Below are 23,906 nucleotides of genomic sequence, written 5' to 3'. Positions count from 1 at the left end.
ACGTCACATCACACCCCTTTTCCACCACCGTCTAGCTTGCCAGTCCAATATGCACGAAACAAATCCCCGTCGACCATCTCGCATTCCAGCTGACCTCGCTGATTCAGTGCTCTGGCATTCAGTAAACGATGGGGTGGGAGGGGCGTGTAATGAGGGAAGGGTCACACGGCTTCGACGACATACCAGTAATGGAGGAAGGGGGGGCGTCGAAGGAGAGATCGGTGATCAAAGCTTTTTTGGGCCTTGAGAATAAGTGAAACAGAGAGGGGGGAGAGGGAGAGAGAGAGAGACGCGAACGCAAGCAGCTACCTACAAGCGATATGACGATTGCGGTGCTGGCAATGGCCTCAACGTCGTACAGGCACGTAGGGCGAGACATCTGGTTGGGGAGGCTTTCTACGTGGCTGAGACAGTGTCAGTGGAGGGGTGAACCGGTATTCACCGGGGTACACGCGAGTGCATAGCTTCCCCTATCCTCTTCCTTTTTTTTCCACGGTTGGGAAAAAGAGGTTGAGACAGCGACTTGTTTGGATTCATCACGATGGACGTGGCAATGTGGTAATGTTCTTGTAAACCTTGTTCGATTCTGGATATTAAGCTACGTATGGCATTCAATCGCCATGAAGCTACTGCTAATGTCTTCAAAGCTGAGTAGAAACAGCCTCAGCCAGGACTTTTGGCCGAAATTGAAAAGAGAATTCCCTTCCTCCACCACTCTCTGGTACCTCCAAGTTGAAAGGAAGCCTTGATACCTCCTTTCCGACCTTGGGAAACTCCGATCATGTCTCGTTTGAGAGACCACAAACTGAAAAAATGAAAACCGATTGATAGTGATTGGTGTTGTTTGGTTGTTTTGGTATGTATGCGCGCGACCAGCTCGATGACAAAAAGGAGCTGTGTCCAATTGTTGTGTACAAGTTCCTGAAAAGAAACATTGCTGATTGCGTCCGAGAAGAGAAAGCGGCTTGACGCGCAAAGTGGTATAACTAAACATGTAGACATTAAACAAAGGTCGTGAGGTCGTGAAGAATCGAATGCAAAGAAATCGGGGCGCTCCACTCGGCTACGACGTGCCATATCGATCGGTCGTAGCTAGGAGAAACCGCCGTCGAGGACTGTGTTGTGTTTGATGTGGTGTGTCGAATATATGCCATCTTCGTCCCTCTTGGACTCGACAGCTGTTTCCATGCCTCCGTTGGTGAAAGATGTCGAATCGCGATGGTACCCTTTTCCCACGCCATGCCTGTCCAAACGCCGGAAAGCAAACCCCAGATGAGACAAAATCGAAACGTTCCTCACAAGTGCTACACGTGCGGAGCGCCAGGACGGCCCTTGCCTAGTGACTCGAGCAGCTCGTGAGGGGGAATCTTCTTCATACCACCGCCGTGGTCATACATCGATGTCGGTGCTGGCGAGTATCCCTCACGCTTCTTGCGCAAGCGATCGAGGGCCATACCAACGATGACGATGAGGAAGATGAGGGCGAGTGAGATACCGAGACCAATAAGAACAATGAATCCAAGCGCCATGCGGCCATCTACTTTGGTATCAGTAAACTAAACGTCTTGAGATGCATCAGGGTTACGAAACTTACCACTATCGGAGAAGAAGTCCTGGTTCTCAGTGAAGATCCTCGAAATCGAACCGGCGGTGTTACCGCTATTGATGGTGAGCGCGTACGGTTGGAAAGACGTGCCGTTGAAGATGGCAGCTGACGCTGTACCAAAGCCGGGAACGTTAAGGGAACCAGTGATCATCAAGGCTTGGTTGGAGTTAAGGATGTCGGTGTTATCGTGGGACGAGGTTAGAGAGAAGACTTGGATGCTATTGACAATAGTACCGGGAAGTAAAGTGATCCCAGCAGATTGCCATTTGGAGCCGTCGTACTTCATCAGGTAAATCGAGCCATTGTTCGAGGTTCCGGAGACCCAAAGTTGTTTGCGGTCACTCGATCCAGCTGTGAGAACCTCGACAGGACCAGGCAGAGAGTCCTCTCCAGGATAGGCAGACCATGCTTGGCGCTCAGGGTTGTACATGGCAAGCCTGGCGGGAGAGGTGCCATTCAAGGTGAAGTTGCCACCAGCGACGAGTTGGGACTTGCTGGTCCAGATGAGGCAATGGCCGGTGCCTTCTAGGTTAACACCAGGACGATTCCATCCCGCCAGGGATGTGTCATAGTAGCAGACACCTGGGCAGCCAAGCGCTCCAGCTGATTCGAAAGAGCCGGCAACATAAACATCACCAGAATTGGGGCGGACCTCGATGGACGTGACAGTCGCATTCCCACCGTTGATGCCGGGTGGTTGCGTGTTGTTGAAGGTAGCGGTCTGGAGGTTCAGGGAGATGATACCTCGCACGTCGTTGTTATTGACGCGACCACGCACGCTACCGCCGGCGAAGAGAAGGTCGCCAGTAACCGCGAGGGCAATGAAGGTTGAACTGTCCTCGATCTGGGAGCCAAGGCCAGTGACCGAGTTCGAGTTTGACCCATCAATGAGCACTAAGTTGTTGGCAGAGGTACCGTTAATGCCCTCAGCTGTGAAGTGACCGCCAAGGATAGTAATATTGCGGTTGTTACTGGTGTAGAATGCCCCAGTGACCACGCCCGTAATGTTGCCGCTGGAAACTGAGTCGCGCTTACTGACTGTGCTAGATGTCGAGGCAGACGCCTTGATCTTGACGGGGAGCTGGCCAAACTTCTTAGCGAGGGTGACGGCACCATTGGCGCTGATGGTTGCCGAAGTCATCGATCCTGCGTAGAGAGATCCTCCCCCGGGGAGGTCGAGAATTCCAGTAGTCAGGATACCATTCAAGGCCGGGACAGGTCCGTTGAGGTTCTGCAACCAGTTCTTCTGGGAGGGCACCCAGACGGCGAAGCCAGACGCCTGAATAGCGGAGTTGTCGCCGAACGCGTTGATCTCGCTGAAATCGCCGGTGAACGTGACAACCGACTCCGCCTCGCTCTCGCTTGTGATATTGACCAACATTGGGACAACGTGGGAAACTTCGCCGTTGACACCCGCGCCCAATGCAGTCCATGTGTTGGCGGAGGTGTCGTATACACCGACGTTGTTGAGGCCTGAGACGGCGTTGTCAAGAGTGTTGGAAAAGACACCACCGACGTAAAGCTGGGTGCCGTTCAATTCCATCGCCTTCACTTCGCCGTTGAGACCGCCGTCGAGAGCCATGGTTGCCTCGCTTGCGGTATTGATGCCGATGACATTGCGAGCCGTAGATGACGTGAAGTTACCTCCGACGATGACCAAGTCGCCAGCAGTCGTCAAGCTAGTAACTGCGGATCCAGAGGAAAATGAGGATCCGAGCTGATTGATCTTGGAGCTCTTGAAATCCGTGTTGACAGTCGCAGACGAGGGGTCGAAGTCGAATAGTCCGTTCAGACCTCCCGTCGAGTTGATGAGGGTGAATCCGACGCGCTGAGCAACAATGGTTATTTCGTCAATGCTCTGACCAGCCAACGGTGTGAGGGTGACGCTCGGTCGGAAGCCATTTGCTGAGCTAGCCTCAATGTATCCGAAGTAGATCTGATCGTACTTGTCAAAGTTGTTGGTCTGGTAGAGAGACGTCGTAAACTTATTGCTACTGGTGGATGACATGATGCCCGTAACGTTCACCTGTGCTCGGGTCAGGCAGGTGCCGTCTTGCAGGCAGCCGGGCGTGTACAAGTTGACGGAATAATTGCCAGACTCCTTCAGGTCAGGGAAGAAAGTGACTGTGGCAGAGCTCGCGCTGATCGTTCCGGAGAGTTTGGCAGTCAAGTACTGAGAGCTGCTCTGCAACGAAGGAGAAGTCGACCACGGCCCGGTGGTGGTGGCAGATGACTTGGTGTCACTGTCTGCGCAAGCTGGGGAGTTGAAGTCGTTGATGGCATAAGAGTTGATGTCGTCCTCGAAAAGTTGGATGCCATTCAAGCCACCGCCAGATCCGTAGAAGTCGGAAATATCGATTCTGAATGAGTTCATTCCGACAAGGTTGACAAAGTGGAAGTCCTGAAACTTGATGGTCGAGTTGTTGCTCAGAGGACACTCACTGGTGCATGTGGCGTTCTGGCCAGTTGTAGGGTCCACATAAGTCATATTCAAGATACCGCCGAGAGGGAGAGCAGTGAAACGGAACGTCTTCGTTCCTCGGCCGTCCTGGTGGGTGTTCCAGAGCCGCATCTTGGTTGGCTGGAAGCCGAAGCCGAAGGTCGCCTGCCAGAAACCAGCAGAGTTGTCGCGGAGCAGCCAAGTGTTGCCAGGGCCGTCGACTCCGTTCGTCTTGCAGATGATGTTGCGGGGATCGCTGAAGCCAGATGTGGAGGTGCTCGAGGTTGAGGTTATGTTAGCGCTTGAGAGGTTGATCACCTGGCCATCCGGGGTACTAGGAGTGCTCGTGTTGCCGAGTCCAGTGAAGCTGCCGCCAAAGACAATGTGGCCATTGGAGGCCTTGGTGATGGACGAAACAGGACCATTGAAACCAGCGAAAGGAAGGTTGGACCATCCATCAGTGCCATACCAGGCAATTGCGTTTGTCGAATTGGCGCCTCGGAAGTTACCTCCAACGTAGACAGTGTTGGCGGCTTGGTCGCAGAGAAGAGCGTTAACCTGACCTGACAAACCAGCCAGAGGTGTGATCTGGGAGGTGTTGGGGTTGAACAAGGCAATGCCCTGTGACTGAATGCCATCCAAGCTCGTGAAATTACCACCAATTACCACTCCCTGCATCGTTCCATTGTTGAGCGTGAATGTGCACATGTCGTGAATTGAGGCATCAGTTGAGATGAGCGACGCAAAGGCGCCATTGGGAAGCTGGGAAAGCAAGGACTCGCTTCCATTTGTGCTGTAAGGCTTCTCATTCTGCTCCTCAAACTGGTAGAGGGAGATGCCATTGAAGTCGCCCGCCACGCCTATTCTGCCAAGCTGCGAAAGGTCGAGGTTTGCATCGGAGACTGGAGTGAACTGGATTGCTGCCACTGAGGAGGGTGCGAGAGCTGCCACTGCAAGGAGATTTGCCCACTGACTCCGGCGCGCCGAGGGGCGCTTACCGAGAGCTAAGCGCATCGCTATTGCTGTTCAGTCGACAGCAGGGTGATCGGCTGGGTGCTGTGAATGCTTGGTATCGAAGCTGTTGAATCGAGAATTTTTAATGCTTGAGAATCGGACTGGGTATCGCGTCGCATTTGCAGAAAACTATTCTTGGGTGCTGGCCATGAGAAGGATACTCTCTACTGCTTCGTTTGATCGGTCGGGCTCGGAGGCGCGTCAAAAATCGGTGCTGCGAAATCAAACGGAGAGAAGGAGTCGACTCGGGTCGAGTCGAGTCGGAAGATGAGGATTTAGCGAATAATCGGGGTAAAAACGAGCGTCTGGTGTCGGATGAGAGAAGAATAAGAAGAAAAAAAAACAGAGCCTAGTTCGTCGCCCAGTTCTATCGTCGGACAAGAAATGTTAGAACTGAGTTGCGGCCATTTGACGGCAGCGACGATTCCTATTCTTCCCCCTGCTCTTTGTCGGCGCAGTGTTTTGTTGTTTGTTCGTGGAGAGGCAGACGCAGAGAGGGAAGGAAAGAGGCTGAGCCGCCAGACGAGACGGGATCTGGAATGGAAGGTGCGGACCCACTTGCACACCTGTACCTGTCTGTACCTGCGCCAGGGAAATTGGTGGTGACTTTAGGTTGCACTTACCTCCTATCAAAAGCACTGACACCTTTTTCGGTCGGTGGAGCGGTAGGTACGTATCCGTACCTAAGGTAGTTGCGGACACGGCTCCACGGTTGCTGATTGTGTTCGGATGGACTGGCAGTCGATTTAGACTGGCTTGGGGCAAGCTCGACGACAGCAGGCCGCCAAACGTGAAATGAAACAGAAGATTGATGAGAGACCTAGTGAACCGTTTTGTGTCGGTCGTTGGTTGGCGTCTCAGCGAATAAGAAATTTTTACCGAATGTCGAATGAGAAAGGAGCAAAGTGAATGACTGTAAGGTGGTGCCCTAAAGAGGTCAAGGCACTGAGTGAGTGTGGATGTGGAAGTCGCAGCTGCTGACGAGAAAGAGAGAGAGAGAGAGAGAGGGAGGGAGAGACAGGAGTAGGGTGGGAGTCCGGTGGGAATCTGGTTCGGTGTGGATTCCAAGAGGTGGAATTGGAAAGAGTCGCGTGCAAAAGCTTCGAGAAATGAATGTACTACGTTGTCGACGTGGATTGATGCTTGTCTTGTGTTTGTCAACCGTAGTGGACCGCCGTAATGTCTCGCTGAGGTGTCGCCTCTTGCCGTGACACGAAGTGTCTGTGCCAGGTCGGTTAGATACGAAGTAAGGTATCAGGAGAAGAGAAAGCAGTCGTTGGGGAAAGCCGGTGACGCCACGGGAACTAAAAGTCTCCAGGAGAAATGGCTCTAGTTGGATATCGACCAATGAATGTTACTGAGAGGGACGACCAGCGCTGTCCCAAATCTTAGATCTTTGGAAGAGCTTCGAATGTCGATTTCTTTCCCCTTGATCCAACGGCACTAAGGCAGTGCTCAATTCGATTTTATTTTGTTGGCGCCCCCCTATCGCTTGCTCTGCACTGCTCCAGGCGAGGATTCAATGTCCTATGGTATGGTTTGGTTCCTGCAGGTCGCTACGGGCTGGGTTGTCTTGCTGCCTTTCTTTCTTTTTTTTGCCCTGTTTCTGCTTGTTTGTGGTGAGTATCTGGCCTAGCGTTAAAGGCCGAATAGATGGCAGAAAAGTCCCGGCAGGGCGCCTGATCGAATCCAGAGAAAAATCACCAGAGCGCCGATAACAGTTTGGGTTGACGAATGTCAGACAAGAATGTTAGACAAGCGTTCTGATCGCCGACGGCCGAGGCGCGTTCAGGGTCTTCCTCAGCAAGACCAACAGTGGGATATTAATATGTTGCATCCGTGGTTTCGACCTTAAAGCTACTCATGAAGTGAAGGATTGGTAAATGAGCGTCAGAGACGTTCCGCGACGGGAATCTCGGGGGTCGAATGGGGTTCGAGATGTGCGAATGTCGAAGGAGACAGAGAAAGAGGAGCAACCAACGAGGAAGAAAGTGCCTCAGTCACAACCTACAGGTCACAACGGGGGAGCCACTTTCACATTACCTCTTTGCTCCTCCAAGCGCTTTTAACAGGCAGGGGTCGATGTCGAGAATGCCGGGGGTGGTATCGGCGGCAGACCACAAAAAGGACTGGCAAAAACCTGGATTTAGAACGGCGATATGCTTGACGAATGTACGAATAGAGGTTCGCCCTCCCTCGCAAACAGATCACAGAGAAAGCATCCACGTTTCCATCAAAAAGCCATGACTAGAAGGCCAAACACAGCTTATTCAACCTTGTCGAAAATGAGATATTCATCCGCTGGTTCGGGACCCCAAGACGTTGAGAGGGAGGCCCTCTCTCCTTTCCAGTCTCCCACCCTATTCCTAATCTGGGACACGATTGACTGAAGTCTGACGGCCGCCCGCGGTGCCGCGGTCCAGGCCTGGCATCGCACGTTCTTTCCTGCAGCAGGTCCCGGCTGCCGCTACGCCCAATACAGCAGAGACTGAGAGACCAGACGGGCACGCATCTTGCCAGAAGTTGCATTCGCATTTGCAGCCAGGTATCCGTACGGAACACCATACCTTATTTAGCGCCGGGTACCCCCAATCATCCTATTACGCAGTACGGAGTTGCCGTTCAAAAGTTTTGGCTGAAGAGTACAGAGGCGAAAATCGACGCTAATCAGCGCTAAGAGTGATTTTACCCCACTTTAAACCGCGCCTTACTTAATCGGGCTAGCCACCTTTTATTTACGGCCTAAATTAATATATTTTGCTTTTTAACTATAAGGCCCTTAACTTAGCCCTAATTAACTATTAATTTCTATTTTATATCGCTATTCTTATTAAATTATTAAAATTATTAAATATTTATTATTATAAAAACTTTTTTTTATTATAATATTTAAAAAATATATATTTTTTATTATTAAAATAGTAATTTTAACTTTTTATAACCTTATTAATAACGAAAAATTTATTAAAAAAATCTTAAAAGCTTTTTTTTAATTTATTCAAATTATTAATAATATTATTTTATATATTAAAAATAAAAGCTTTAATTTTACCGCTTTTATTTTTTAAATTTTTTTTAAGTATTATAAAAATACCCTTTAAGCCGGCCGATTTAAAAAAGTTATTAAAATAATTATTATATTTATTATTAATAAAATTTATTATAATGTTACGGCTAGCTAATTATAATAAAGTTTATATTAACAAAAATTGGGGCTACGATATTTATAAATAATAATCGTCGTAAAAATAATTTTAATAAAACTATTATTTATAAATTGTAAAATAAATAAGGCTTCGGTAATTAATTGTAATCTTATTAAATAAGTTCTTAATAAAAATAGTTAAAAATAATTATTAAATTTAATATAAAAATTAATTATTAAAAAAGTTATAAAAGTTTATCCTCAAGCTTAATTTAGGTTATCTTATATATAAGTCTTAATTATAAATATATCTTTTATAATATTTTATTTATTATTATTTAACTATTTATTAAACGGTCGTCCGTCCTATATTTTTATAATTGTTTATTTTATTTATTTATAAGCGTCCGTTTTTTATTTTATTATATAATTATAGTTATATAACTTATTTATAATTCTTTTATTTTAAAAAAGGCCGTTTAAGTTTTTATTATTATATATATAATATAATAGCCGCTATAGGTCTTATAAAATAGGGCTTTAATTTAATAATACGTATTAAGTTATAATATTAACTCCTTTTTTTAAAAGTCTAGTTTTTAGGCTTATAAATAAGTTATTTATTCCTAAGTTAAAGAATTATTAAGTATTTTTATTAAAATATATTAACGCTATATTAAATCGAATTAAAAAATTAAAATCGTAAATAATTATATTTCGTTACTATTTATTATATATTATTCGTTTTTTTAATAAAAGTATAAAAATAATACCGTATTTAAATTATCGTTTTTAAAATATTTATTATTTAATTCTTTTTAATTTCGATATTTACGGAATATACTATTGTTTAAGTATTTTATATAATATTTTTATTAATATTATTTATATTTATAAGTTTCTTAAGGATTATTTTTTACGGGTCCCGATTAATAAATATAATAAATCGTTTAATAATAAAGTCCGATCGTTTTAATTATAAAAAATAAATAAAAGAGTCGCGGTTTTAAAAAAAAATTATAAAATTATAAAAAAAAGCTAAAGTTTATTAAAAAGCTTAAGCTAAATTAAATAAATCGTTATTTAAATTAAAACGTTTTTATTTTTAAAAATAAATAGTATTTAAAAAAAGTCGTATTATATTAAAAGAATTTTTTAAAAATACCGAGAGTATTTCTTTAGTAACTTAAGAGGCGTAAGTTAATAATATTTTTAATATTATTAATTAAGACGCCGTAATAGTTAAAAGTTTTAAATTTAAGTTTAATTTTAGTACTCCTTAAGAAGCTATTAAAAATTTTAAAAGTTTATAATAGGTTCTTATATATTATTTTTATATCCGTAATTTTTTTATTTAATAAGGTACTTTTTATGTTTTTTTTTAATTTGATAATCGATAACTCGTTCGACTTTATATTTTAATTTATTAAGTTTAATAATAATATAATTTTTAATATATAAGTTTTTAAATATTAGTTTTAAAAATAAAATATAAAAAACCGGGTAGTATCGTATTATATTTAAAAGTTTTAATTTAAAATTAATTAATAAAACTTTTTTAATAATTTCGAAGGGTCTAAGTTTTTTATAATTTAATTTATCGCTTAATCGTTTTATTTTAATATTATAGCGAAAGAGATATATATTATTTCCTTTTTTTAAAATTAATTTATTAATTTTTAATTTATCGGCGTATTTTTTTATACGTTACTGTATAAACTTAAGGTCTAAAAAGGCTTCCTTTTAAATCTTTTTAAATTTATTTACGTTTATTACGGCTTTTATAATTTATAGTCCTTCGTATACTTCTCTATATATAGTTAATTAAAATCTATAATTAAAATAAAAAAGGGATTTTTTTATGCTTTTATTAACTACGCTATTATATATAAACTAAGCTATTAATAATAGTATTACTTAATTATTTTAGTTATAATTTATATAATAGCAGAGGTATATTTTAAAAATTTAATTGATTTTTTCTGTTTATTTATTAATTTATAAATAAAAAAAAGTTAATAATTTATAGTTTATACCGAGCTACGAGATTAAAAATTTTTAAAACTTAATAGTAAATAGCTTATTTTTATTAAAAATTATTTCTTTAGGTAAACTATAGTTAGTAATAATTATTTTAAAGAAGGTATATGCTAATTCCTTAGTATTATTTATTTCTTTATATAGTATAAAATAAGTAAATTTAATAAGTTAATCGACGATAACTAAGATACTATCGTATTATATATTCGTTAATAGTTTTTTAGACTTTAATAGTTTAATAATAAAGTCTTAAAAGATTAAGTACTATGTTTCTAAGGGTATTAGTAATAGTTATAGCTTTTTATAAGGTTTATAAGGGCTATTTTTGTTTTTTTTATAGATATCGTAGTTTTTAATAGCTTTAACGATTTTTATTTTTATAGCGGTTTTATTATAATATTAATAAATCCGTTTTTATATTTTTATAATACTTTAGTAACCGTATACTTAAGTATTATAAATTTTTATAATAAATTTAAGAGTTATTTTTTTAAACGGGTTAATATTAACTTTTCTAACTATTATAAAGAGTTTTATAATAAGTATAAGATTATTATTATCGTTGTATTTAAAGATTATTTATATTTCTTTAAGGACTATAACTTTATAATTAAGTCGTTTATTAAAAACGTTTATTTTACCGTTTTCTGAACTTTTTTAATAAATAATTTAAAAATTGAATTTTAATAAAAATTCGCTCTATTTAATTTATCGTTTATTTAAATTTTTATTTATTATAAAGTTCATAAGGTTCTTATAATTTATATAAATAGTAATTTCGTATTTAGTTTTTAAAAACTATGGTTTTTATTTTTCAAAAGCTTTAATTATAACTATTAATTTTTTATCATAAATTTACTAATTTAATTTTATTTTATAAAACGTTTTAAAATAAAATATATAAAAATAAAGTATTCCTTATTAATCTCGTTATTTTAAAATAGCTTTTATAACGAAGTCCGAGGTATTAATCTCGACTTCGAACGATTTCTCTAAGTCCGGAATTATAATTATTAATTCCAAAGTGATTAAGTCCTTAACTTTATTAAAAGCTTTTTTATATTTTTTATTTTAGATAAAGGTTACGTTTTTTTTTATTAAGTTATTAAAAAGTTTAATAATATTAGCGTAGTTTTTAAAAAATCGTTAATAAAAGTTAACGAATTTTAAAAATAACTATACGTTTTTAACGCTAATAAGTATAAGCTAGTTTTTAACTATTATTACTTTAAATATTTATATATAAATTTATTTTAATATAATCGTATAACTAAAAAAATCTACTTTTTATATATAAAATTTATATTTATCGGGCTTAGTAAAAAGCTTTACGTTTTAAAGTTTTTAAAATATTATATAGACGTATTTTTTATATATTTTAAAGTTAAAAAAGAAGATAAGGATATTATTAAAATAAACGACTATGAAGATATTGACGTACTCCTTAAATACGTAATTAACTATTATTTAAAATATAATAAGTATATTAATAAATTTAAAAAGTATAATTAAGTACTTATAAAATCCTTTACGGGTTCAAAATACTATCTTCTATTCGTCTTTTTTTTTAATTTTAATCTAATTAAATACTCTTTTAAAGTTTATTATAATAAACTATTAAGCTTTATATAATATTTCCTTAAGTTCTGCGATAAGGGGTAATAAATAATAATTTTTTTTAATAATTTCGTTAAGTTTTTTATAATCGATTATAAATCTAAGCTTTTTTTTACTTTTTTTAAGTACGAAGAAGATTAGTATTTTTATTAAAGAAGATAATAATTTAATATAACCTTTCTTAAATCTATCGTTAATATACTTATTAAGTTCGTTATGTTTAAATTAATTTATAAAATATAATAAATAGAACTTAGGTTATATTTTTTTTTTAATTTAATCTTTATATCCTAACTACTATATTTTAATAATCTTATTTTTTCTTTTAAAACAAATAGTTTTATATAAATCCGGTACTTTTTAAATATAATTTAAAATAGGTCCGATTTTTAATTGTTCATACTAAGTATAAACATCCTAATAAGTTTTATCATTTTAATAAAAGCGATATATTTAGTTTATTTTTATTCATTAGGTATTACGTAAGACTTATTTAAACCTTTTTTATTAAGTCGTTTAAGAACTAAGTTTATTTAATAAAGTTAGCCGGTTCTTTAATTTATCTATAGATTATACTTTCGTAACTACGAAATTCCTAAAATAACATCGGTATCTCTGATTTTTATAATATTATATTTTAATTATTTTAATTAATTATTAATATATATTGTAAAGTATATAGTCTTTTAATTAATATATCCGTTGTTATAATTAACTTATTCTCTTTTTATTATTTATAAAGTATATAAATTCGTTTTCTATATTTATAATAGTTTATATTTATTTATTATTTTTAATAAAATAAAAATTCCTTAAACGCCGTTATTAATAATAACGTTTATATTATATCCGTTTATTTAAAATTTAAATTATAAATATTTTTTATTAAGGAGTATTATAAAATATAAAAATTTATTTATTTTAGTTACTTTTTATTATTCTTTTATAATTAGCGTATTTAGTTTTTTAATATCTCAAAAGTTAATACTTATCTTTTTTTTATAAGCCGTTTATAATTAATTATTAAATCGGGACGCTTTTATCTTTTAATAAATAAGTATAATACGTTAATAATATCGTAAATATCGTTTATTTCTTTATTAATAGGTTCTCTCTTTTTAAAAAATAATTTATAATTTTTAAATATTTTAATATTAGATTATATATTTAAAATATATCGGTTATATAAGTAGTTTTTTAAATCTTTAATAAGCTAATCTAGTTCTCTTTAAAAGCTTATAGATTTTTATTATTTTAACTATTTATTTAAATCGGCTTCTTTTTTAATAATAAAATCGTTAATATCGGGTAATATCTTATAATTGATTTTTAATTAAGTACGTCGTTAAGCGACGTCGCGAGGTTCGTTTAAATTATAAAACGATTATTAACTTATTAGCTATTCGTAATTTAATATATTAATATTATTTAAAAAGGGGTCGTAATCTAGTCCTTTGGTATTAAATTTTATAAATATATCGTCGATAATTTCTTTATTTAAATTATCTAACTTAGTATTTTCTTTAAATATAAAAAAGTTTTATTTTAAACGGAGTATATCGTCTTTTATTATTATTTTAAATTATTTATATATTTATTATTTTAAAATAATAAGGACTATTTTTATAATTGGATATTAAAGAATATAAACGTCTACTATATAATAAGCCTCGTTTAGTTTTTTAATATATTAATAATAACATTTTTTTAATATTTAAAGTCCGTATATTAAGTATATAATATCTATTTTTTTATTGATTTTGTATTTTAATTAGAGGAGGTTTTCCTTTATTTTAACCTTTAGTTACTTTTAAAATCGTTATTAAAATAGGGTAAGTATTATTTTTATATTTAGTCGCTTTTTTTTTAATAATCGGCTAACTTTATAATAATTAATTAATATACGGATATAATCTTTATTATAATCTTTTATTATTAAAAGGCGATGTTCGTAATATTAAATTATTTTATTAAATATTCGTCGTATTATATAAATAGATTTATTTAGAATCCGTATTTTACGGGCTAGGATTTCGTTTTTTAGTTAAAATAAGTCGTCTTTATTTTTAACTATTATTTTTTTTTTAATTTATTTCCTATTATCGTAAGGGTTTACGCTCGGTTAAAAAAGCTAATAGGTTATATTTTAATTACTTCGTATATTATTAATAATATTTAAATATACTCTTTATTATAATCTTCGATAGTTTTTAAATATTAAACTATTTCTTATTTATTTATTATAATAAGGGTCTTATTAAAAGGTTTCTTAGGGTATTATCTTAATTATTTTTTATTATTTTAGTAAATAAGGTAGTTATTATCGTAATATATAGTTTAAAAAAGTGATTTATAAGGTATTTTTTTAAAAGTAATATTAATTTATTTCTTAGGGATAGGTCGTTATTAAATTTATTTAGGCTATTTATAATCTTTAGTTATATATCCTAGCTTATCGTAATTATAATATTTAAATTCTTTTTTCTAATAAGATTAGTCTCGTTTCGTTATATTAAAATCTATAAGTTCGTTATATTATTTATAAGCGGTAGTTTATTAAGAGTTATTATTCTCGTTATAACGGTGTTTTTAATTAAAGTTATATTAAGGTTGCTATTAATATTTACGTCCTAAGTTAGGTTTTTATTATTATTCTTTTTTTTTTTTTTTTTTTTTTTTTTTTTTTGTTTTTTTTTTTTTTTTTTTTTTTTTTTTTTTTTTTTTATTTTTTTTTTTTTTATTTATTTTTTTTTTTTTATTTTTTTTTTTTTTTTTTTTGTAAAAGCGGTTATCGATTTTAATTATGAGTTTAGTATATTAAAAAAAATTGTTTAGTTTATTAATTTTAATAAGTTCGTCCTTAACCTTATTTTTTAATTTTTAATAAAATATAAAAATCTTAATATCGTTAATAAAATTAAGTTAAGTATTAAAGCGTTTAAACTCGGCTAAATAGTCTTTTATTAATTTAATTTATTAAAATTATAATATATTGCGCTTAATTTATCGTTTTTTATTTAGATTTTAAAAAAGCGATTTAAAAACTTTTTCGAACTTATTAAAATTATAATAAATATTTTATATTTCGATAGAATATTTATTAAAAGTTTCCTTTTTAAAATACTTTTCTTAAAAAAGTTCGAACTATTTAAAAGCTCATCTTTTAAAAAAGCTAGCGGCGTATATAACCTTCTCGATTTCGTTATTAAAATTTTTTTAATAAAAGTTTTAAAAGTTTTTAATTTAAATTAAAAATTTTTTTAAAATTCTAGGGGTCTTATTAAAAATAATAAGTACGTTAAGTTTAAACTTTTATTATCTTTTATTAAAAAGAGTAATAACGATATTAACGGTATTTTAAAACGTATTTACTTAGTTAATAAAGTTTAAAACTTTTTAATGTTTATTTTTAAGTCTTTTAAATATAATATTAAATATTTTTTATATTTTTATAATATTATAGTTGTTCTTAATTTAAACTTTTATTAATTAGGTAATAATAATATTAAAAAAGTCCGTTAGTTTTTTATTATATTAAATACTTTAATTAATAACGTAACGTATTCGGGCGTATATTATTTTATTAAGGACCGCGTTCCTATTAAAGTTATACTTAATGTTAAGTATTTTTACGTTTTTTTTAGCTTAGGCTAGCTCGGTATTTAAAGCCTAAGGCTTTTTACCCTTATTAAAAAAGGATTTAATAAATGTTATTTATATTATTTAATAAGTTTTTATAAAATCGACTTATTAAATAAAAATAATTAAAATATTACGATTAATTAATCATAATAAGGTTTATATTAATAAAAATCGGGGCTATAATATTTATAAATAATAATCATTATAAAAATAATTTTAATAAAACTATTATTTATAAGTTGTAAAATAAATAAAATTTTAATAATTAATTGTAATTTTATTAAATAAGTTTTTAATAAAAATAATTAAAAATAATCGTTAGATTTAATATAAAAATTAATTATTAAAAAAGTTATAAAAGTTTATTTTTAAATTTAACTTAAGCTATTTTATATATAAATCTTAATCATAAATATATTTTTTATAATATCTTATTTATTATTATTCGATCGTTTATTAAACGGTCGTTTGTTTTATATTTTTATAATCGCTTATTTTATTTATTTATAAGCGTCCGTTTTTTATTTTATTATATAATCGTGGTTATATAACTTATCTATAGTTCTTCCGTCCTAAGGGAGGCCGTCTAAGTTCTTATTATTATATATATAGTATAATAGCCGCCGTAGGTCCTGTAGGGCAGGGCCCTAGTCTGGCAATGCGTGTTGGGTCGTAATATATAACTACTACGGCTATAAAAAAAAACTATATTAATATTATTAAAGAGTTTATTAAAAAATAAAAATATCGGCGTTTTTATTATTACTATTTAATATATATTTCGCTACGTTAACTTTTATAAAACTAAACTTATTAAAAAGCTCAATTTAATAAAAAAAAAAAATTTAAATAATATTAAAATTACGCTTATTAAACCTTCGATAATTAAAAAAAATATATAATTAAATATAACTTTAATAATATTAAACTATTATAAAAAAAACTATCGACTTTAGCAACGATTTAATAAAATATATATTTATTTATATATACGAAAATAATAAAAAAGCTTTTTTAAATTTATATTTTAAAATTCTTTTTTATATAGTAAAAAAGGCTTTATTTATATTTAATGGCTTAAGATTGTTATAAAAAAAAAGCTAAATTTAAAATTACTAATTTTAATTATTAATTAAGACTAATTAAATATTAAAAATAAAAGTTAAATATATAAATAAAATAATTAACTTTTTAAAACTAATTTAATTATAAATTAATTTAAATATAATATAAAAATAATAAAAAACTATTATATAAAAAAAAAGATATGAGTTAATATTAATATCATTATGAAATTTTTTTTTAAAACTATTCTTATTTATAAAATTTTTAAACTTTAATACGTTAATTTAAAAAAAAATAAAACGCCAGCTTACAATTATTAATTTATTTATTATATATATAACCTACGTATTATTTAAAAACTATTTTAATATAACAATTCTTTAAATTTAAACCTAATTAAGCCCTATTAACCTTATATAAAAAAAAACTAATTAAGAAGAAAGTACTAAAAAATAGGATAAATATTGTGACATTTCCCTATAGTCACCCAGTAGTTTAGTCACGTGTTGAAGCGACCCCGTGTATATAAACGGGCTCGCCGTGTCCCTCCACTTAGGAAGGACAACAATAAGAATACATTCATCACAATACCTATCTTGCTGTTCGCCTTGCTCTTCTGTATTGCTCTTCCGTATGACTCTTTAATCGCATCACTCTTTACGACTAACACGCCTAGCCCGTGTACTTACCCGGCTAGCCTGCAGTCTTACCCCCTCTGTCGGAGGTGCCCTCTGCCAGAGAGACTGTGTCAAATATAGCCAAAATATAACTTAATTATTAAAAAAAACTATTATAAAATTAAATCCAATATTAAATAAAACACGTTTTAATTTATATTTAATAAATTATTGTTTTAAAAATAAGAATAATTATAAAAAAAAGCCGTAATATTAATAAATACTGTTAATAAACTAAAATTAATACTATTTTTATTTTTAATAGTTTAATTAATACTATTTATAATAGTAGCGATATTAATTAGAACGGCGGCGAGATTAGCCTTTATTAATACCCCTATCAACACCCCTGCGTGGGCAGGGGGGGTTTTATACCTTTCAGCCAAAACTTTTAAACGGCACGTCCGTACATCCGTCTTAACCATCTTCCGCGCCGGCTGTTCCTTGCATTTCCCGCGCACAGCTAAGGCTGCGGATGCGATGACAGACCCAGGGCATTGTCAGCTTCGCACTTCGCCGTTGTCGGATGCATGGGATACCTTGTGAGAGTTTTAAGGGGCTGTTTCCTGTTTTTGGTAACTGGGGAAGCCAAGGACACAAACACCCGTCTCATTTGAATAAATTGTCGACCGGGTCTGTGGGAGGGAATGAACTGCTGCCGCCTCTATTACGACGAAGGGGAATCCGGCGTCGCGGCATGGGTGAATCCCTCCCTTGCGCTGCATTTTGCCGTGTCGTCCGTGACGAGGGGCTGCCGGCGCCCCATCTTCAAACCCACTTGGTCTCACAGCCATCCTCGGTGGGGGATACGGGCTACAACGTGCGCTCTCGTCAAGTTGAAAGCCACGCTGCTGCGTAGTCCATGCACGCATTGTTCACGATGCATTGATTTGCTCAGCTTCTTCGTTCACGGACACGACCCAAGGTCGAAGACGATCTGGAAAGACATCTGATGGATATCCACGCTTTTTCTTGGTAGGCAATTGCCGACGGATTCTGACGAGGGCAAGCAGGAACGTAGTGCGCAGTGCTTAAAGTGGAGGATCCCAACGAACGCGAATCGCGGCCAAAGAGAATCGGATAAGAATGCTTCTCATCCTAAGGTAAGGTGCCGTCCTGCGCGTCTGCCCACCACCCCACTCATCGGGTCCGTCCTCCATGTTCCAAACCACTTTATTTCACAGATCATGTGTGCAATGCCCACTATGCGAAGAATTACACAATCCAACTACCTCGCCACACAAACGAAACAACCCAATTCCATCCCTACGACAACAAACAGCTTTATGCGACTTCGAGAAGAAATATTTCTACGAGCGATAGACACTTGTTCAAAATGCTAACCCATTACCTCTCACACAGTGGTGCCAGTGGCCATGGTACGTGCCCTTTTTTTTTTTATCCATACATCAGGTTCTCTGTACGTATACAGAGCAGGGCAGTTCAACACTTCGATCTCTTTGCCCTGGCAGTACTCGTACATTGGACGGTCAGCAGGAGCCTTGACGAACTCCATGCGTATTCGCATTGGGCCAGCACGGATTCCGTCCGACTCATGATCGTTGACATGAACAATCCTGGTTTAGCGCCAACAATGCATCATGTGCAACATACACGGATCAGCCTGGTCTCTACGAATACCTACATGTACCTACCTCTACCTATGTTTGTATCTAGAGGCTAGGAACCCTCCCATCGGCGCCGGTGTTAGCGTTGGGTGGAGACGTCGATCCGGCACATCAAGCTACTGCCATTAATGCTCCATTGATGCACCGCCGTCAAACGCAATCACCACCCCGTCACCAACCCGTCTATCTGCAGTTCGCGCATCCTCTGCTATGGGTTTCTCCATCTCCGCCTCGTCAACCTTACTTACCTCTAAAAGAGTCGTCTACGCATCTTGATCTCTGATTGGTTGCACGGCTTAGGAAGCCCCCCGAATTCAGTACTGCCAAGCTGCTTCCGGATTTCATCAGGAGAGCGTTGTCTGCACAGCTTCTGGTCATGAATGTCTTTTTATCTTCATCTACCAACAGGAAACCTCTCGGCTGGCCATCGCTGCCAACCGTAAGCGGGAACTCAACTTATCGCATTGCTTGTACGGCTTCAATACATCTCCGCCCTGGACACATCATCAAGGTTCACTTTCCAACAAGTGCCTTTCGCCGATTTGAAGTGCTGCGAATGCCAGGGGACGCGGCAAGTAACCATATTTACCAACTTACGCTCCCTGAACCTTGAAAGTGCGACCGCTTGCCGTCTTCCGTTCCTTCTCTTCGCTGTCGGGTCGAGCGCGGCGAAGAACTGCGTGGTGTTAGTCAAAAGAGCCACCCCAAAGTCGAACCTCGTCATACCTTGGAGGAAGTCAGCAGTTCTCTTGCGCATTCGCGAGTGAATGTACGCCTTCGATGCCTTGATGTGATAATGGAAGTAGTCGCGGAAAGTTTGGATGTGGGAGATGCAGTCGGGCATTCTCTGTGGTGTGAGGTGGCGAGGGAAAAGGACTACCAAAAAAAGTTAACGGCAAATGACAAGACCATGTGAGCAGAGAAACTTACCAAAGGTAACGTATCCGATCTCGCCGGTTCCAGTATCTCTGACACCAGGGACTCCCTGGAGCTCCAACGGGGGGTCATTCCTGAAGAGCACCTGGGGAGCATTCTGGATGGCTCGCCGACGTGCATCGACGAATTCCTGGATAAAGATCTTGCCAAAGACACGGTCGGTCTCTTCGCGGAAAATCGTGCTGAAGATAACCGTGACACGGTCGTGGCTGGCCTTGACATAAATAGCCTCCTCCTCGCGGTAGTGGATAGCCATAACCTCGCCGCCCTCGCGAACACCCTGCGGGGCTTCTTCAGACGTATACTTGGATGCCTCCTCCTTCAGCTTGTAGTGCTCTTCGTAGGCGGCCTCGAAAGGTGCAGCCATAGCGTTACGCTTCAACAGCGCCATCTTCATGATCAGCGCATCCTTCTCCTCTGCATTATTCGTCAGCCCAAGCATCTCTCAGTGTCGCAGTTAAACTGACCCTTCTCCTCCGGAAGGTTCTCGAGATCGATCAATACCGAGAAGTCGTACCCAGGCTCCGGCGGCACCACATACTGGCCATATTCCCTCTGCAGCACCTGCTCTGCGCCGTACTTCACCAAGTCCTTGTAGCACCTTATTTGAATTGAAAGCTGAATCTTGGTCTTCGTCTCGGGTGTCGAGATGTGGTAGATGACGCCGTCGAAATCGGAGACGGTCTGGTCGATATGAGCAGGAGGGGCACTGCCTCGGAAGTTAGCAAGCTAGCCGGCATCAGCTACAATGATATTCTCGACGCACCCAGAGAATCTCTCGGTCAGAACCGATTGAATGAGTACGTTCTGATAGTCGAGGAGAAGCATCTTGTTGTCTGCGACCAATTGTTCGTACGTCTCCTGTGATGTTGTTGAGTCGTTAGATGCTGATGATGCCTCGTGGTGGGGCTTGACGTGGAGGTCGCCGTGGGAGCTCTGTGGCTGTGGTGCTCATGCGGGACCGCGGATTGCGGATATACTTCGGCACTTCCGGCCCTCTCCACTTATATCTTGATCTTATCGATAAGGTGAGGGAAACTTTTTGAAAGAACCTAGGTACTAAGGTGGGAGGTTCTAGATTTTGGAGATTGTTAAACCTGTCGCATTGCACGGAGCCATTGACAAAGGGCTTTGGGTGCCAGGAAATCCGCAAAAATGGTCAAATCATACTTGTAAGCTTTTCGAAATTTTACGGCTTTTATAACGTGTCTAACACTTGTTTTCCCGCAGAAAATACGAGCACAGCAAGTCTTTCGGCATTGTCGCATCCAACACATCAAATCTCACCTGGGCCCCCCAAGGCAGAGCCGGCAGTGGCGCCGGCCAGGCAATCGTAGCCGCGAACGAGGATGTCTTGTGCTGGGATATAAAGAAGGGCGAGCTTCTCAGCAGGTGGCGAGACGAGCGAAACACGGTTCCCGTCACTGCGATCGTCCAGAGCAAAGTCGACACAGACGTGTTCGCGGTCGGATATGAAGATGGAAGCATTCGGTTATGGGATAGCAAGATCGCCACGGTAATTGTCAACTTCAACGGACACAAGTCGGCCATTACGACGCTAGCTTTCGACAAGTCAGGCGTGCGATTGGCCAGCGGATCCCGGGACACCGATGTCGTCATCTGGGATCTCGTGGCAGAGGTCGGCCAGTTCAAACTAAGAGGACACAAGGACCAGATCACGGGACTGCAATTCGTTGAGCCCGAGGGACAGGTCGAGTATGAGGAGAACACGGCAATGCTGGACAGCGATCCGTCGGCCGAAGGCTACCTTCTCACAACCGGCAAGGACTCCCTGATCAAGCTCTGGGACTTGTCCTCGAGGCATTGCATCGAGACACACATTGCACAGACAAACGGCGAATGCTGGGCATTGGGACTTTCCCCTGACTACAGCGGATGTATCACGGCCGGAAACGACGGCGAGCTGAAGGTGTGGTTCCTGGACACGGCAGGACTCGCCGCTTTGAAGGGTCGGGTCGACGCTCCGCAGAATACGAAATTCTTGCACGACAGAGGGACGCTGTTCCGCCAAAATAAGGACAAGGCTATCGAGGTGGTCTTCCACCCCCGCCGAGACTACTTCGCAGTCCACGGCACAGAAAAGGCTGTGGAGGTGTGGCGCATACGGTCGGAAGCAGAGGTCAAGAAGTCTCTGGCCCGAAAGAGGAGAAGAAGACGTGAAAAGGCCGGCAAAGAAGGGAAAGGAGAGGCTGACGCTGCGGTCGAGGGCGAAGATCAGGCTGAAGATATCTCCACCGCGGAGGCCAGCGACTTTTTCGTTCAGTACGTGATTGTCCGGACGGGCGGCAAGGTGCGGTCGGTCGACTGGGGGGTCAACGGCGGGAGCAAGGAAATACACTTGCTGGTCGGGACGACAAACAACCAGCTCGAGTACTACAACATACCCACAAAAGAAGGTTCCAAGACGAAGAAGGAGGATGTGCCCGACTACACGCGGTCGCTGGCCGTGGAACTCCCCGGACATAGGACAGACATTCGCGCCGTCTCGCTCAGCTCCGATGATAAGATGTTGGCAACGGCTGCCAACGGAAGTCTGAAGATCTGGAACATCAAAACTCAGGCCTGCATCCGCACCTTCGAGTGCGGGTACGCTCTTTGCTGTGCGTTCCTGCCTGGAGACAAGGTGGTCGTCGTTGGAACCAAGACGGGAGAGCTCGAGCTCTTCGATGTCGCGTCCGCGAGTCTCCTGGACAGCGTCTCCGCGCACGAGGGTGCCATCTGGTCGTTACAAGTGCACCCTGACGGCAGATCGGTGGCATCGGGCAGTGCCGACAAGTCAGCCAAGTTCTGGGACTTCAAGATCGTCCAAGAGCCGGTTCTAGGCACCACACGCACAACACCAAAGCTGAAGCTCGTCCAATCGAAAACACTCAAGGTGTCCGACGACATCCTTTGTGTGAGATACTCTCCCGATGCCAAGTACATCGCCGTTTCCCTCCTCGATAACACTGTCAAAGTCTTCTTCACCGACAGCCTGAAGCTCTACCTCAACCTCTACGGCCACAAGCTCCCGGTGCTGAGCATGGACATTTCGTACGACAGCAAGCTCATCGTCACCAGCTCCGCCGACAAAAACATCAGGATATGGGGCCTCGACTTTGGCGACTGCCACAAGGCCCTCTTCGGACACCAGGACTCCATCCTGCAGGTCGCCTTCGTCCCCCACAACTCGGATGGCAACGGCCACCACTTCTTCAGCAGCTCCAAGGACCACGTCATCAAGTACTGGGACGGCGACAAGTTTGAGCAGATCCAGCGCCTCGACGGCCACCATGGCGAGGTCTGGGCCATGGCCGTCGGCCACACAGGCAACTTCCTCGTCACTGCCGGCCACGACAAGTCCATCCGCGTCTGGGACGAGACGGACGAGCAGATCTTCCTCGAGGAGGAGCGCGAAAAGGAGATTGAAGAGCTCTACGAAAAGACCCTCACCACCTCGCTCGAGCGTGACCCAGACGCCGAGGACCAAGAGGGCGAGGTCGGCGCCGCCTCCAAGCAGACCGTCGAGACCCTCATGGCGGGCGAGCGCATCGCCGAGGCCCTCGAGATCGCCATCGCTGACCTCAACCTCCTCAAGGAATGGGAGGACGCCAAGAAGACGAACCCGCACGCGCCGCCACCCCAGCGAAACCCCATCTTCGTCGCCCTCGGCAACGTGACGGCCGAGGCCTACGTCATGAGTGTGCTGGGCCGCATCAAGGCCTCGGCGCTGCACGACGCGCTCCTCGTGCTACCCTTCTCGACCGTGCCTATGCTCTTTACCTTCCTCAACGTCTTTGCCCAGCGCTCCATGAACATCCCGTTGACCTGCCGCATCCTCTTCTTCATGCTTAAGACGCACCATCGCCAGATCGTCGCCAGCCGCACCATGCGCGGCATGCTAGACGGCATCCGCGCCAACCTGCGCGCCGCGCTGAAACGCCAAAAAGACGAGATGGGCTTCAACATCGCCGCGCTCAAGGTTGTCGGCATGCAGATCCAGGAGAAGAGTGTCAAGGACTACGTCGACGAGAATTGGGATGATTGCGATGAAAGCCGGGCTGTCAAGAAGAGGGCGTTTGTGCAGGTTTCGTGA

At 38.8% G+C, this 23,906-nt stretch overlaps 6 protein-coding genes across 6 annotated transcripts; 1 reads left to right on the top strand and 5 right to left on the bottom strand.

Annotated features, from left to right (window-relative positions):
- Window positions 1-1,304: 1,304 nt before the first annotated feature.
- CORC01_05147 (cellular morphogenesis protein) lies at window positions 1,305-5,060 on the bottom strand (the record flags this gene model as incomplete). Its single annotated transcript, XM_022616792.1, has 2 exons — window positions 1,305-1,537; window positions 1,595-5,060. The coding sequence occupies 2 exons, from the start codon at window positions 5,058-5,060 to the stop codon at window positions 1,305-1,307; spliced, it is 3,699 nt and encodes a 1,232-aa protein (XP_022476716.1).
- A 4,495-nt stretch (window positions 5,061-9,555) lies between these two features.
- Window positions 9,556-9,810, bottom strand: CORC01_05146 (uncharacterized protein; the record flags this gene model as incomplete). Its single annotated transcript, XM_022616791.1, has 1 exon — window positions 9,556-9,810. A coding segment is annotated over one exon (255 nt), but the record flags the coding sequence as incomplete, so codon positions are not given.
- A 453-nt stretch (window positions 9,811-10,263) lies between these two features.
- On the bottom strand, window positions 10,264-10,413 carry CORC01_05145 (uncharacterized protein; the record flags this gene model as incomplete). Its single annotated transcript, XM_022616790.1, has 1 exon — window positions 10,264-10,413. A coding segment is annotated over one exon (150 nt), but the record flags the coding sequence as incomplete, so codon positions are not given.
- A 1,449-nt stretch (window positions 10,414-11,862) lies between these two features.
- CORC01_05144 (uncharacterized protein) lies at window positions 11,863-12,021 on the bottom strand (the record flags this gene model as incomplete). The annotated part of the gene is made up of 1 exon (XM_022616789.1): window positions 11,863-12,021. A coding segment is annotated over one exon (159 nt), but the record flags the coding sequence as incomplete, so codon positions are not given.
- A 7,446-nt stretch (window positions 12,022-19,467) lies between these two features.
- CORC01_05143 (Arp2/3 complex) lies at window positions 19,468-20,752 on the bottom strand (the record flags this gene model as incomplete). The annotated part of the gene is made up of 5 exons (XM_022616788.1): window positions 19,468-19,550; window positions 19,601-19,750; window positions 19,805-20,227; window positions 20,278-20,519; window positions 20,577-20,752. Coding segments are annotated over 5 exons (1,074 nt in total), but the record flags the coding sequence as incomplete, so codon positions are not given.
- Window positions 20,753-20,965: 213 nt separating this feature from the next.
- Window positions 20,966-23,906, top strand: CORC01_05142 (WD domain-containing protein; the record flags this gene model as incomplete). Its single annotated transcript, XM_022616787.1, has 2 exons — window positions 20,966-20,982; window positions 21,041-23,906. 2 exons carry the CDS (start codon window positions 20,966-20,968, stop codon window positions 23,904-23,906), a joined length of 2,883 nt encoding a protein of 960 aa, XP_022476711.1.

This window comes from Colletotrichum orchidophilum, assembly GCF_001831195.1.
Source record: "Colletotrichum orchidophilum strain IMI 309357 chromosome Unknown Scaffold_35.1, whole genome shotgun sequence".
NCBI classification, from domain to species: Eukaryota; Fungi; Ascomycota; class Sordariomycetes; order Glomerellales; family Glomerellaceae; genus Colletotrichum; species Colletotrichum orchidophilum.
The sequence above is the reverse complement of the archived record's forward strand: the minus strand, read 5'-3'. Positions and strand labels throughout refer to the sequence as shown.